Genomic DNA, 15,530 nt, shown 5'->3' with positions numbered 1-15,530 from the left:
TCCTAAAGACTCTGGCATGAATGCTCTGAAAACACAACGACCAAGTAGGTTTTTAAAAGGCATGCATAAAAGATTGAAGAAAGGGTAGGGAACTGAGAGTAATTATAGGAGGAGCAGGATCCTATCTGAAAGCTTGAATTCCTAAACTCAGAATGAACTGAGAGGTATGAGAAATGCCAAGGATAAAAAGAACTCTTTGTAGCAGAAGATCAAAGGGGGGCCAGGACTACTGCTCTTTGTGGATGTGCTCATGCTAATGATCCAGGTACAAAGAAGAGTTACTCAACTTTAATTTGGCTTCTATTTTTCTACCAAAGAAAATGATCTGAATATTGGTAGATGGGGAGGGGGGGATGGTCAACAGGGATCTGGAACCCAAGATAAAGTAAGAGAACATCACTTTGATTTCCCTCAGTGATGCTAACTCAGTAGGTGTGGCAAACAATATCCCTTCATACCAAAAGAACTCGAAGATGCGATCGCTGAGTTTCTGCAAATGATCTTTGAAAAATCACCCAAAAAAGCACCAAGTGCTACAAGCAAGCACGCTAATGCTTAAAAGGCGGAAAGGACAGATTCTTCTGCTATAGGCTGAGGAATCTGAATTTGATTCCAGGAGAAATAGAAGACTGAACATTAAAGAGAGTCTGTGAGTAGCTAGAAAAGGAATTGAGGACTGCCATAAACCAGCAAGGGTTTATGACAAAGAAATGTCACTTTCTTTTCTGACTGGGTCACAGTAGTGGTAGAGGAGGGGAATGCTATGGAGAGCTTACACCTGACCTTCAGTGAAGCTCTTGACATGTTTGTGGACAAGACAGGAGTGTTTGGTTGGATGACTAGATTAAGGACCAGTCAGTGGCCCATGCCAACATGGAAGAAGGCCTCTGGAATTCTTTGCCCTGTTGTGGTCAATATCTTAATACTGAAGAGATCTTAACCAATCTGGGTAACATACAGCTGAGGGAGCTAGGTAACACATTGGTTACAGAGTCAGGATTCAGGAAGGCCAAGAACTATGCAATAAATCTAAAAATTAAGTATGATAAATATAAAGGAAAAACCAGGGTTTAGAAAACTAAATGCCTGAGTATAGCAAAAAGGAGGTGTGATTAGACAATAACTTATGAAGGATAAATGGGAATTTTAGTGAATTGTAAGCTCACTCTGAGTCCATAGTGCATTATAGAAGCCACAAAAGGCCTATGCAACTTTAGGATATAGTAACAGAAGTACAGCATCCCAAAGGAATGGATGTACTCAGCCCTTCTGGGGTATTCTAGTCAAGGTTTGGTATTGCATTTTATAAATGTCATTAACAAGATGGCACATAAACAGAAATTGGCCAGGATCTGGTGAAGGGACCTGAATCCCTCCCTCAAAAAAAAAACATCCACTGAAGGAAATGCAGATGTTTACTCTAGAGAATGGAAGACTTAGGGAGTCACATAAAGACTGTCTTCAAGTAAGAGAAACCGAATTATTCTGCTTAGTCCTGGATAAAAAACCTTCCACTAAGTGGTAGAAGTTATAAGGAAAAACTTCCCAACAAATGGAGAGTCGACCCCAAAGGAGAAGCAGCTGCCTCAGGACAGAGGGAGCATTTCATCACTGAAGCTCATTCTGCAGATGCTTGATGAGCAGTGATCTGATAAAAGAAATTCTTTCCCAGAACTGCAAAGGTAGGTTTTTAATGAGAAGGGACAAGTAGATTAGTGGCAGAATGGAGCAGGTGTACTGGTGAAATGCAGGAAATACCAGATTTTCAGAGCTGAAAGGAGCCCTGGAGGTCATCCTATCCAATGCCTGCATAACCCTGGGTCCTCCTACCCCTTCCTTCTCCATATGAATGTCTTGGGAAGAGAGATGAAGATGAAGCCTTTGTGGCTCTCTCGTACCACTGGGCATACATCAAGGTAGTTCCCATCTGATTTCATGCCTAGTCAGAATTCTTGTGAAAGATGTGTCACTTTCCAGATCTGAAAGATGCTTATTTCCGTAAGCCTTTCTTTTATTCTCTTTTTATCTGTTTAGATTGCACACAATCATGCATGGCAGACACCATTCTCGATGCTGCCAATTACACCTGGGATCACAGACTCAGAGACAGCTGTAAGGGACCTTAAAGGTCTTCTGACCCAAGCACTTCATGCTATGGATGAAGGAACTGTAGACCAGAAAACTTAAGTAAGGGCAATCAGGGTCTGAATCCAGGTCCTTTGACTCCAAATGAACTTCTCCTTCCACTTTCCAAGCCAGCAAATCTATAAGGTTTGTGATTTTAACAGACTGGGCTGCTGCCAAACGTCACTTCCATGGGGCGTCTGAGCAGGTTTCAGATCTCAAGCCAGCATGGCCTCCTTACCATCAATACTTTTGAAGTCCAAAAGATAACTTCGATTGTCCACTTGGTACAGCTGAAGGCTCATTTTCACATAATTGCCAGTCACGGGATTCTTTCTTCTCACTCTAAGATGATACGCATTCACCACCTACAACATGGAACCTTCTTTTAGGTAAAGGAAGCGTATAGAAAATGCAATGTCTCCCCTTTAATCTAGGAGAAATTTTTAGAACTCACTGTCAATAAGAAAAATCCTTCTTAAACAGCCTTCCAGTTTTGCAGGGTATTTTCTCAGCTGTTCTTAGATTCCCCTTTGTTGCCACATTCCCCTCAACTACTGCTACCCTTAAACTGCAACAAGACAATGCCTTAAGGTCAAACTCATATGGAGTATGGATTAAATTGCAGGATTGCAGAATAATGCATATTGATGCAACAGACAGAATGCTAGGTCTGGAGTCAGGAAGACCTGAGTTCAAATTCAGCCTCAGACACTCACTTGCTTTGGGACTCTGGGCAAGCCAATCAACCTCTGTCTCTGTTTCCTCACCTATAAAAAGGGGGAAAATAATAGTATCTCACCTAGGGAGGATCAAAAGGAATAATATTTGTAAAAATCACTTGGCAAACCTTTAAAATATTGTATAGATGCTAGCTCTCATTATGTATTATCATCATTTTTAGAAGGGAAGAAATATACTGCATTTTTCAAAACATCATCACCAACTGAAGTACTGTTTCTGTTACACAGCATGAAGTATATATCATATGAATAAATGAAGTCAAGAAAGATAAAAAGAATGATCAAATCAAATGGGGGAAAAGACTCATTTTTAGAAAGGAATTTTCTAATTTCGTTTTTAGGTGGAACAATAAGGAAAGAACTCTCTACCTCCCATCTTTCTCATTCTACTCAGAAAAGAGATGGGGAAGAATTTATGAGAGATTTTTTGAATAGTTTCAAAAATTATTGATCCACATACATAAATGTATGAATATTAAAACAAACAGTACTTTTTCTTCCAAAACATCAATTAAGGATAAGGCAAATTTCATACTGTTTCTTCTTTTTCACTTTTTTTAATGAAAGAAATAAAGAAAATTGTCACTATTTAGGTAATTTCCAAAGGGAAATGGAAAATGGCTTTCTAAAATAGTAAAATACATTTGATAAGTATGGAATTTGAATCAATCAAGAACTTTCTTTTTATGCTTTTAGTGGCAAAATATGTGCTGAGAATGTCCGTTCCCAGGAACTAATTCTTCAGAAAATCATGAGCACCTGAAAATTGTTCAGGTTTTCTCAACCTAGAGAAAAGCATCCGTATCCTGAAGGCAAAACCAACAGCCTGGGGGGTAAAAGGTATGCTGTCCATACTCACTGCCATAGCCTTCTATCAATGAATCCTTTAGAGAAAGAAAAAAGAAAAACATACTATCTGTGGCGTCTCAGGATATGAGATTGCTGGAGCTCAGGCTCAAACAGGTGAGCTATTTTCTCAGATGTTTTCAAGCTGATAAACATACTTGGCAGGAGATTCTCCACTAGAATTAGAAATATGGACAGTTTTCCAGCATCGCCAGTTCTGTAAAGAGAAATGTTTGTCTTTCTATCCTGACAAAAAGAAAGGATTATAAAAAAAAAAGAAGCATATGGCACATCATTAACAAGAATGGGGCTTATTAACCAAAACTATTAAGATCACTTTGAGTACATCTGAATTAGAGACGGTTAGGTGCCACTCACTGCGTGGTTGTTCACTGACCCCATGACTAAGATCATCAGCTCCAAGTGACATGTCATACAGGGAATAATTCATGAAAAGGGGTCATGAATCACAAGTGTGTCCTACCTTCCATTCATAATCCAGCTGTTTCATGGCCCGGTAGACTTCATTCATAATATCATAGGGCTTGCTTTGACTGCGAATCCCCAAGTGCCACTTGGCTTTTTTCACAGCTAGTGATTTGGGCTTGGTAGTATTCAGAGCATCCAGAGGGCATTTGGCTTTGGGGCTGTCTGATACGAGAGGTGGCATCCGTTCAGGGTGTGGCTTCAGCCCAATGGGAATGTGCATGGTGCTGTCATCCATGAAAGAGCCAGTGGGAGGGCTAGAGGCAAGGTAGAACTCACTGGCTTGGTTCATGATTCTCCGGTTATCAATGATGAGGTGATAAGCCACTGCGAGCTGGTCCTGAGGGTCCCCACTATACAAGCTGTTCATCACTTCCGACTCTGTGCACTCAAACTTTTCACATACTTCCTTTATAGCTTCATCATCGATGACATTTGCATCATAGGAAGGATCTTCAGGAAATAAATAACTGGGTAAGTCTTGTTTAAACCACTCATGCTCTCTAGAAAAAACAAAAGATAATAAGAAGAGAAAAAGTGGCTTCGGGGAGAGAATGGAGAACAGCGATCAGAGTTGAGAAAACGTGGGTTCGAGTCTCTCCTCTGGTTTATCCTTGTTTTGTGGCTCTAGGGAAATCGCTTAATGTATTCATGACCCCAGGAAACTGTCCAAGGTTATGAAGGGAAGAACAGGTGCCGACCTCTACTGGTTTAGGGAGTTCCCTCATCTGGGAGGTACCAGTAAAAGCAACAATGAAAGTAAGCTTTGCTTTGGAGATCCTGGTCTAATTCAATAATAATATAGGCTCATTAACATAAATTGCAATTATTGAAAACTGATTAGACTGACAAGGCTATACGAGAGGTCTAATATTTTAAACATCAAAGGGTAAGAAAAATCCATTAGCATCTCAACATTTAATATTTCATAATGATATCAGGTACTGAATCATATTCATCAATGACTAAGAACAGTGTTCTATTTTTTTAAGGTGAAACCCGCTACACGGTTACTGTGCCCCACCTTCACCTCCACGGGACTCTCTCTGCTGCTCAGCAATTTCCCATCTCTCCTTTTAATGAATAATCCCCCATCTTTCCCTGCACCGAAGCTAGGTGGAGCACTGGATAGAGCGCCAAGTTTGGGGTCAGGAACTCTTTCTGAGTTCAAATCCAGTCTCAGACACTTCCTAGCCATGTGATCCTGGGCAAGTCACTTAACCTCGTTTGCCTGAGTTTCCTCATCTGTAAAATGAACTGGAGAGAGAAATGGAAACCGCTCCAGCACCTTTTCCCCTCCCCAAAAATAAAACACAAATGGGGTCACAGAGAGTCAGATATGATTGAGAAATGACTGAATTGAATCTTTCCCCACAATAATTATCCCATGTATCTTCCTTTCCTTAAAAACCCAATACTTCCCTCCATGCCATCCCCCACTACCCCCCACACACAATCATGACTTGATCTTCTACTTCACTGAAATGACTGAGGCCACACGATCCATACCTTATTAATTATCCTTCTTTTGCCCACGTTTCTCACCACAACTACTGCCTCTTCTTTCTCTCCTTCCCTACTTCTCATCTAGCTAATGCCTCTGCCTGTGCCCTTGGATCAACCCCTTCTCTCCTCTCTAGGATCCTGCTCCAACAAGCATCACTTGCCTCTCGTGCACCTTCAGTTTTTTCCACTCTAGGAGACTCTTTGTTCTCACACATGCGTGCACTTTCTCAAGTCTCCCTAGACCGAACACTAGCTAGGTACCAGTCAACCTCTCTCTGGCCTTTCTTAGTCAAGCTTCTTGAAGAAGCTGCCTGCAGCCAACATCTCCACTTTCTTACCCTCCATTCTCATCAGCAAGTCCAAATGAGCTACCTTTCCTCCAAAACCTGCTTCACCTTGTTTTGATTCCTTCCCAATCAGACATCTATCTGACATTCACACTGTACCACACACTGAACCTCTCCTCTCAAATGCTACCCATGACCCCTCTAACTGCTCTCTGATCTAAGGCCTTCTTTTCAGTCATCCTCCTTGACATTGGGTAGCACTTGACTCTACTGACCAAATTTCCCTGGAGACAGTGCTGTACAGTGAATAGAATGCTAGAACTGGATCCAGAAAGATGATTTCAAGATCCTGCCCCTGATGTTAGCTCCAGAAAGCAGATTAGTCACTTACTAGTCCTGTCTGGGTGGCCTCAGTTTCTCCTCTGAAAAACAAGGTCATCTTTGATAGCCTTGAAGGTCCCTTCCAACTCCAGATCTATGACCCTTGTTATACTTTCTCCTCCATTGCTTTCTGAGACATAACCCTCCACTGGTGTCTCCTACCTCTCTAGCCGAGCCTTTGGCCTCTTTTAATGCCTCCTATTCCTCCTCCCAAACAATCCTTAAGGTCTTGGCCTCCATTCTCATTTCATGTTTCTCGACAATCTATGACTGTCATTTAATTTCTGGATACTTCCAAGTTGTGGTTTGTTTCCAACTCAAACTTCAGTCTGCCTTTCTGCCTCTTCACACATCCCTCCCTGGGCTCCTCATTCTGCTCTTGGGGGACAACCTAAACAATCCAGCCTCTCTTGCCCATGACTACCCTTCAAACCTGACAAGTCTATGAGAATAAACATGATGGAGACTGTGCAGATACCAGGATTACAGGGTAGAACCTATGATAAAATTCCATGATAAGGCTGTGATGATGGTTTACCTGCGCATGGGAAACTAACCCCAAATGAGTTTGCTTCATGTACATTATTAAACAATTATCATTTAAAAATGGCTTTCTCTCACTACCACTACCCTGGCTTTTATATAAAATGAGAAATCTAGCCTAGGAAGTTACCTAAACCACCTCTCGAAACTGAGAAATCTCTGCCCCTGCACCAGGCAATTTGTGAAACTCAATCTAGGGCACGTTGTTCTTCAGTCATTTAGCCATGAGTGACTCATCATGACCCCATTTGGGGTTTTCTTGGCAGAGATACCAGAGTGGTTTGCATTTCCTTCTCCAGCTCATTTTACAGATGAGGAAACTGAGGCCAACAGGGTGAAGTGACTTGCCCAGGGTCACCCAGCTAGTAAGTGTCTGAAGCCAGATTTGAACTCACGAAGGTGAGTCTTCTCGTCTTCAGGCCCAGTGCTCCATCCATTGCACCACCGATCTAAGCCAAATGAATTAACAAATAAACAAAAATTTACAATAAGGAGAAGGGACATAGGTCACACAATCATGACTTACCAAATCAAGAGTTTCTCCACAAGTTTAAAACACCTACCTAAAAGCTACAAATTCAACATTTAAAACTTCCTAAAACAGTCAACTTGGGTTTCAAAGTTACAAAAATTCAAAAATATCTTGAATTAAAAACCTGCCCATCAAGTTATTTTATGAAGTTAACACTCCTGAAGAGTGACATATGTGGTACTTTTATACCATGTATTTTATACCATTTATCAAACCATATTTATCTTCCCTTTTCTCCTCTGCCCTTCCCTAATGATAAAATTATTCATCATTTTAGAACTTTATGCAAGTTAATGGAATTATAATGTCTAAACTGTTTGAAACAAGACAACTCGTGCTTGTAGAAGTCTCGGTTTGTGCAGCACTAGGTGGAGATACACAAGTCTCACAAAGCAAGCTCCTTCCTCTGCAGATGTCATACCTTCAAAAAGTCCTTTCTGATGTGTTCATTTCCAGAACTAACTCTTACAACATGAACCTCTTTGTTTTTCTCTGTATTTAAATCCTGAACCTGGTGGGGAGGAGAGGAAGGACAATACTACTGAGCTTCAGAGGAAGGCGGGGGTCTGCTGGCAGCTGAGGGGCAGGTGGGCCTGTCCTTAAAGGCATACATAAAGCCCCTTCTCCTGGCCCTGCTAACTGCTCAAGCCTTCATCCTGTGCCTTTCTTCCATTTCGCTGCCAGATTTCTAAAAGGGTTCATCTACATATGGTGTTCTCACTTCCTTCTCCATCCCACTCCTAACTGACCAACTCTGCAGGGACAACAATGAGATTCTGAAAATGGGGAGGGAGGAAGCCTGAGCCAGAAGCAAGCTCTGAAGAGTATCCTGCCCAGTCTGGCTCTGAGGAAGACTCCATAGCGGGCAAGACAAGCCATCTTCCAGCCTTCTAAGGAGGACTTCCAGGGACAGACCAGGAAGTGCTTCCCAAGCTGGCCCAGCTGGCTTTGGGACGCCTGGAACAACAAGGCTTTTCCCCATGCTGAGCCACAGTTTGCTTCAACAAACATCCCTCAAATGTTCCTGGTTCTGTCCAGCAAGACTGTGAGAACACATCACATGCGGCTTCTCCATAATGGCCCTGTAGGTACTTAAAAAGAGGGATCACCCCCTACTAAAGCTTCACTTCTTCAAGCCAAACAACCATTTTTCCCTTGAACCGGTCCATGTCAGGATCATTTCAGATTTCCTCATGGTCCTGGCTAGACTTTTCTTTACTGATTTCCATTTATCAATGTGATTCCTAAATTGTGACCCCTATGAGGCTGAACATGATATTCCAGAGAGAGTCTGACCATGGGAGGGAAAAAAAGGGAGAGGAAGAGGAGAGGGAGAGGGAGAGGAAGAGGGAGAGGGAGAGGGAGAGGGAGAGGGAGAGGGAGAGGAGAAAGAGGAGGAGGGAAGGACAGAGGGAAAGAGGGAAGGAGGGAGACAAACAGAAGGAGGGAGGGGGAGGCATGTCTTTCCCCAAGGCTTGCTCTTTGGCCTATCTCACTTCACTTTACATGTCTCTTGCAGACCTAGCCCACTTCTATGATGTTCCCGATACTTCCCAGCCTATATGTAAAGCCCTGCTATTTCCTCTCAGCTCTACTCACTAATCCCCAACCACATTTTGGCAGCTAGGTGGCTTAATGGACAGAGCACTGAGCCCCAAGTCAATGAGCCTATGATACCTTTTTCTCCCTTCCCAGTGTCAAGAAAGACCCAAGTTCAAATCCAACCTCAGACACTAGCTATGTGACCTTGGGCAAGTCACTTAACCTGGTACCTCAATTCCTTCAACTGTAAAATGGGAAGATAATAGCACCTACTTCCTAGGACTGTTGTGAGGATCAAATAAGATCACACTTGTAAAGAGCTCAGCATGGTGGCTGGCACCTAGTGGGCACTCTGTAAATACTGATCCCCTTTGCTTCCCTGCCTGTGCAGTTGTGTAGGCCTTTCTCCCAATGCTCCCTCCCTCTGCCTTGCCTGCCACCTCCTCATCTGTCTGCTAAAATCATTCTTTGTCTCCAAGACCCAGCATGAGGCCACCTCATTCACAAAGTGTCCCTTGACTCACCATTCCAAGCTCCCCCCCCCCCCCCCAGCTGAGAGAGATCTTCCTCATATTTCTCTAGGTCTTTTTTCTGGATTTCCACATTATGCCCATAACATTCCATCCTGTATCATGCTGTGAATGTAACAACATTCTCTCATTAGATTGTAATCTCCTAGAATCAAGTCAACAGGCATTTATTAAGCACCAAGTCGCTGCAAGGCCTTGTGCTGAGAAGAGACTCTGTGGTATTTGCAATGCCTACCACACAGTAGATGTTTAACAAATGTTTACCGAATTGAAGACACATTGCACTGTTAAGACAGGCAGACTGTAAACACAGTCACTGAATACTACAGCTGTCACTTATATGCTCCATGGGTCAGGTGTCCTAAAATAGGCATTCTAGTTTGCGTAGGGCAAGGATGAGGATCTAGAAATATGTCTGAATAATCTGTTTGTAAACCAACACCTGTTGAAATGTTAGGCAGGAACCAGAAACCTCTGAGAGCTCTGACATGATGAGATGCATGCATTGGGGAATGCCTCACCCTGGCATGTGGGCACTATAAAAAGCTTGTCCCCATCAGTTGCCAAGCCAGCAACTTAACTTTCCAAAGCCTCTCCCATATCAGCCTTTCACAGCAAGCCCACCAGCAGCTATTTAAAGGGTTTAAACTCAGCAAATATCTTTGTGTTTTAATTTCTTTAAATAAAGCTAAAATCTGGAAATGTATCCCCATCTACCTTGCTGAGGCAGCAGTAACAAAAAATGTAAAATCCTCTTAACAATGGTTACTGAATTGAAAGGGGCACAGTAAAAAGCCAACAATTACCTTATGTCTTTGATGGTTGCTCGTTTCAGAGGATCCACTTGCAACATGTGCATGAGAAGAGTGGCAATGGAACGGTTGAGATACTCTGGGATGTAAAAAACACCACCCCTAATTTTCTTAAATAACGTGGGGACGTGCTCATCATCAAAGGGCAGCGTACCACAGAGGAGGGCATACAGAATCACACCACAGCTCCAAATGTCAACCTCGGGCCCCGCGTACAACCTAAGTGAGAGATGAGGGGGGGGACACTGAGAAGGGCATGGCAGGTGGGGTCTACTCACGGGCAACAACCCAAAACAACCACCACCAAATCTGAGTCGATTCCATCATTCTGAACTCCTTGGCCACCATCCTCCTCATCAACATTTTCTCCCACCAAAAAGAGCTCATCTAATCACAAATAATGCTACGGTAAAAAGTCATGTGACAAAATAACTCCCAAGTCATGGCCTGTTTCATAGAAAAGTTGATACAACAAAATTCCAGTAGGTGGAAGTATCTAGACCGTCCTTTGGGATTCACAGTTCTAGCTTCTAAGAGTCAGGAGAGGACACTGGAAGACCCCATTCTTAGAGACTTCAAGCTCACTTTGCTTCTCTGGTTTATTTCAACAACAATAAAATGAGACTGAATCCTTCATGCCCTTTGACTCAGCCATGATACTACGAAGCCTATACCCCAGAGATCAAAAGAAGAGGAAAAGGACACAGGGATGTACATATATTTTACAGCTGCTCTTTTTTCATGGTGGTAAAGGAAATCGATTGAGGGTAGTTGAACAAATTATGTCATATGGATACAATGGGGGCTATTGTTTTGTAAGAAATTGTGAAAGGGATGGTTTCAGAGAAACCTTGGAAGAGCTGCATGAAATGATGCAGAGGGAAGTGACCCGAGGGACAGGGCCAGGAGAACAATATATACAACAACAACGTTGTGGAAACAAAGAGCTTTGAAAGGCTTAAGAACTCTCACACAATGACCAGCCACAGCTGCTGGAATCTGCTAAAGCACGCTGCCCACCTCCCACTTAGCAGGGAAGGGAAGGGCTCAGGAGGCAGGATAAGACAGAGTAGCGGACATGGCTAATGTGGGAATTTGTCTTACTTAACTACCCATATTGGTTACAAAGGACTCTTTCAAATTTTTTTCTTGAGAAAGGTAGTGGGGAGAGAAAATAAATCGTGACTGAAATAAATAAAATTTTTAAAAAATAGTAAAGCAATAGCTTTGGCTTAAACAATCTCTAAGATTTTGTCCATCTGTAACAACGTGTGGTTCCATTACAGAAGTGACTTAGCTCACTTCATCTTCAATATCTCTGACCAGTGTTTATTGTTCGCAGGTTTAAGATTAGATTTAAAAATATCTTTGTGAGCTATTTGGTGGTTGGATCTTTACCTCCAGGCAAGCTATGTTTGCTATATCATTACTCTTTTTTATTCTCTCTCTCTCTCTCTCTCTCTCTCTCTCTCTCTCTCTCTCTCTCACACACACACACACACACACACACACACACACACACACACACACACATACATATGCAAACACCAGATGACCATTGCCTTGGACACCAGTGGCACACAAAAATCTCTAACAATTTAGTCTGGATCTATAGTTCCAATAAATGACTCTAACTAATAAAATGGCAGTAGTTTAGAATGTGTTTTGTCCAAACTACCAGCCGTGTTGCCTGCACCAGTGGGTAGCTACTATTTTCTTTGCTCAAATGATTTCCTTCCACTTTCAATACAACTCTGCTCTTTGCCTGAACAATAAAAACCACATTACTACTAACACAGACTAAAGATCAACGCCACAAAGATGTTTGGTAAGCAGCAGGATGAAAGTAAAAGGTGGCATTCGCTATGCTCTTTAAGAGGAAAGCCAGCTGTGCACGGCAGAGCAGGAGTTTTTTACAAGCCTGTAAGCTCTAATGAGTGGGTGAACGTGCTTATGTTGGTTAAAATCAGAATTAAAAAAAAATTAGTTGCCTAAGCACATGAATTTCACTAAACTCTTTTTACAATAAAAGCTACCATGTTACCCACTGACCTGCCAGTGCCTAGCACATTGTAGGCACTTAATAAAATGTCAGTTGATTGGTTAAATAAGCAGGGAGACAAGATTTTGCTCTACATGCAGTTCATTAAAAAGAAAAATGTCCACCACTATGATGTACTGGATCTCTGCTCAGCCAACATTTCTTAAGCCTTCCTCTGTGTCATGTGCTGTGCTGAGCACTGGGGGCAAACAAATGAAGAAGCCAAAATAGCCCCTGCCCTCAAGAAGCGTACATTTGTTTTTTCCCCCTCTTTAAAAAAAAACAACAACAACTCGGTATTCTATCTTACTCAAGCTGGAAGGCAGGGGCTCCTCATAGTCTGAAACTCACTCCCAATCAGCACAAGAGCTCTGACCACCTTGGGCAGCCTGGGGGCTCCCCATGTTCATGCTGACCTTAGTGCACACACCGGGGCCCACTGCAGCTCAGACCTTCCAAGCTCAGGTGGCCAGCCTCAGCCTGCCCAGCAGCAGGTGTGCACTGTCATGCCCAATGATCGTCTGGTCTAACATAGGAGGCGACATGTATAAATCAGAGTTTTGAAGATAAATACAGTGGAGATGTAGGGTAATCTGGAAGGGGGGAAAGGGACTTGACCCTCCAAACGCTTGCTCTACCTGCACTTTGCAAAAGCCAAAGGAATATACAAGAATTTATCCATGTATTTATGATAAGCTCTATTTATGATAAATTCTAAAGAGAGCTCAGAATTCCTAAAAACATGTGGTACCTCTCATTTCTTCTTTGCCAGAAAAAAATTCCTCCAGTGAAACTCTGAAGGAGCTTCCTCTCCTGAAAACAAGTTATCCCAAGTGGATATTGGGAAATGATGAGCAAAAAATGAAATTACATTCACAGAAGTTCACAACATCTCAGAAAGGATCTCTGATAAGAAGCCTCTTAACCATGGTCTTAAGTTGAGAACTGGTCAGCCATGGACCAGTGGGAGACCCTAAGGCAGCCCAGGCCTTACTGCTGTCAGTACTGAATGTGGCCTTGCAGAAATGTCTACACAACTCTGTGTAATCACTCAGGTACATGCTGAGATGCCTCAAATGAAGAGAGAGTCTTTGGAAAACAGGAGCTTCACTGATACGTTACCTGCCTGAGATGACCTCAGGGGCCGCATAATTTGGAGACCCACAGCTTGTCCTCAGAAATTCACCATCTGACATCATATTTGATAAACCTAAAAAAGAAAAATACAGCTTACCCAGTGCTAAATTTTTTAACATTTAAATATTATCCTCAACAGCAGCTGTAGGCCTGTCAGGAACATATTGTCTTTCCACATGTCATTCATCCTATTTTTAAAAATATTCTAAGGAACTATGAGCAAAGTAAATGGTTACGGGCATTTTCAAGCCAGAAGAGATCCTTGATTAATACTGCATTTGAAGACGTGGAAGTTAGAAAAACAAAATCTCATCAAAAGGCAAATGAAATGTCAAAGTCTATGGAGCTTTGAAATGCTGGTTTATTTTTCACAACGAGGGGATTTCAAGCAAACTCATTAGCAAATATCATGAGCCTCCGTTACAGCTGCAGCGAACCCTGCAGCCTGGAAGCTGACTTATCTTGGCAGTTTAAAGGCAAAGAACAAAGTCCATTGACTTACTGGAAAAACAAAACCGAAATCTTTTAAAAGACCCTGGCTCTGCGCAGACTTCTAAAAAAGTCATTTCCCGTCTCTGGGCCTCAGTTTCACCATTTGCAAAAAGAGGAAGCTGGACTGGATGATCTCTAAGGGTCTCTCTCAGCTCTAATATATTTTATTAATTAAAGTTTTAATGATCTGTTTTGATTTTATATTACAAATATGTATGGATTGCTCCCAGTCCTTAAGAGGTCTTATAATAAATAAAAGCAATTAAACACATTGACCTCATTTGGAAGTGCATGCAACACTCCACTACTGTAACATCCTCTCACTTCAGTAGTTGTCATTTTTTTTAATTGACAAAAATCTATTTTCTCAGTCTCCCACCTTCCACCCCATTGGGGGAAAAAAAGGGGAAAAGAAATTCTTTGTAATAAATATACAAAGTCAAGCAAAATGAATTCTCTCATTAGCTGTGTACAAAAATATGTGTCTCATTCTGCCCCCTAAACTCTCTCACCTCCCTGCAAGGAGTTGGGTGCCATATTTTATCACTGGTCCCTTGGAGTCATGGAGAGTCATAGTACTGAACGTAGTTCTGACAGCTTTCAAGTTCCTTTGTCTTTACAATATTGTTGCTAGCATATAAATTGTACCCCTGAATCTCCTTGTTTGATTCTTACTCGGTTTCTAAAAGTCTTCGGAATTGTTCATATTTCTAACATGGATGTTGTCATGTAGGCTGATCTGCTCACTTCCCTCTGCATCAGTTCAGACAAATTTTTTCATGTCTCTGAAATCATCTATTTCCCATTTTAACGTTCCTTTACATTCCTCTACCTCAACTTACTCAACCATTTGATAGCCATCCCTTTAGTTTCCAATTTCTTGCCCCCAAAAAACTGCAGTTAGGTGGTACAGTTGATAGAGTGCAGGATCTGAAGTCAGAAAGACCTGAGTCCAAATCTGAACTCAGATACTTACTAGCAGTGTGACCCTAGGCGAGTCATAACTTCCATCTGCCCCAGTTTCCACAATTATTAAAGGGGGATGATGATGGCATCTGCCTCCCTGGCTTATTGTGCTGACTAAATGAGATAATATTTGTAAAGCATCTAGTCCAGTGCCTGGCACTAATTTATTTGTATTTTTGTGACCTTTTATATTTAAGTCACACATTCATATTAGGTATATTACGTGAGGTGCTGGTCTAAATCAAATGTCTTCCATATTTCTCCCAGTTTTCCCAGAATTTTTTATCATGTAGTAAATCTTTATCCCAGGAGCTGAAGTGTCTTGGTTCTCACATACGAGAGTACTAGATACATTTGTTCTTGTATGGCGTCTACCAGAATTGCTCCAATGAGCGATCTCTCTGAGTTTTAACCAGCACCAAATCTTTGTGAGTCCGATGGGAGACCTGGCACTGAGACGTCCCCTTCCCTCCCGCCTCTTTTTGTTATTTCCTTTTCTGCCTCCATTTGAATTTGGTTATTTTTTTCTAGTTTTCAAAAAAGTAAGCCTTTGGCCGTTTGA

The 15,530-nt window shown here is 42.0% G+C and overlaps 1 protein-coding gene across 2 annotated transcripts in view; it reads right to left on the bottom strand.

Annotated features, from left to right (window-relative positions):
- The window catches only part of PRKAA2 (protein kinase AMP-activated catalytic subunit alpha 2), a 76,594-nt gene that overhangs the window by 17,929 nt on the left and 43,135 nt on the right, over window positions 1-15,530 (bottom strand). For both annotated transcript variants that reach the window (XM_072649602.1, XM_072649601.1), the window contains exons 5-8: window positions 13,496-13,583; window positions 10,327-10,551; window positions 4,198-4,702; window positions 2,366-2,492 (exon numbers count right to left, since the gene is read on the bottom strand). In XM_072649602.1, coding sequence (XP_072505703.1) covers window positions 2,366-2,492; window positions 4,198-4,702; window positions 10,327-10,551; window positions 13,496-13,583 — 945 coding nt within the window. The remainder of the gene's footprint in view (window positions 1-2,365; window positions 2,493-4,197; window positions 4,703-10,326; window positions 10,552-13,495; window positions 13,584-15,530) is intronic.

Source organism: Notamacropus eugenii, chromosome 2 (genome assembly GCF_028372415.1).
Source record: "Notamacropus eugenii isolate mMacEug1 chromosome 2, mMacEug1.pri_v2, whole genome shotgun sequence".
In the NCBI taxonomy this organism is placed as follows: domain Eukaryota; kingdom Metazoa; phylum Chordata; class Mammalia; order Diprotodontia; family Macropodidae; genus Notamacropus; species Notamacropus eugenii.
Note: the sequence above shows the minus strand (reverse complement) of the source record. Positions and strands in the feature narration are given on the sequence as shown.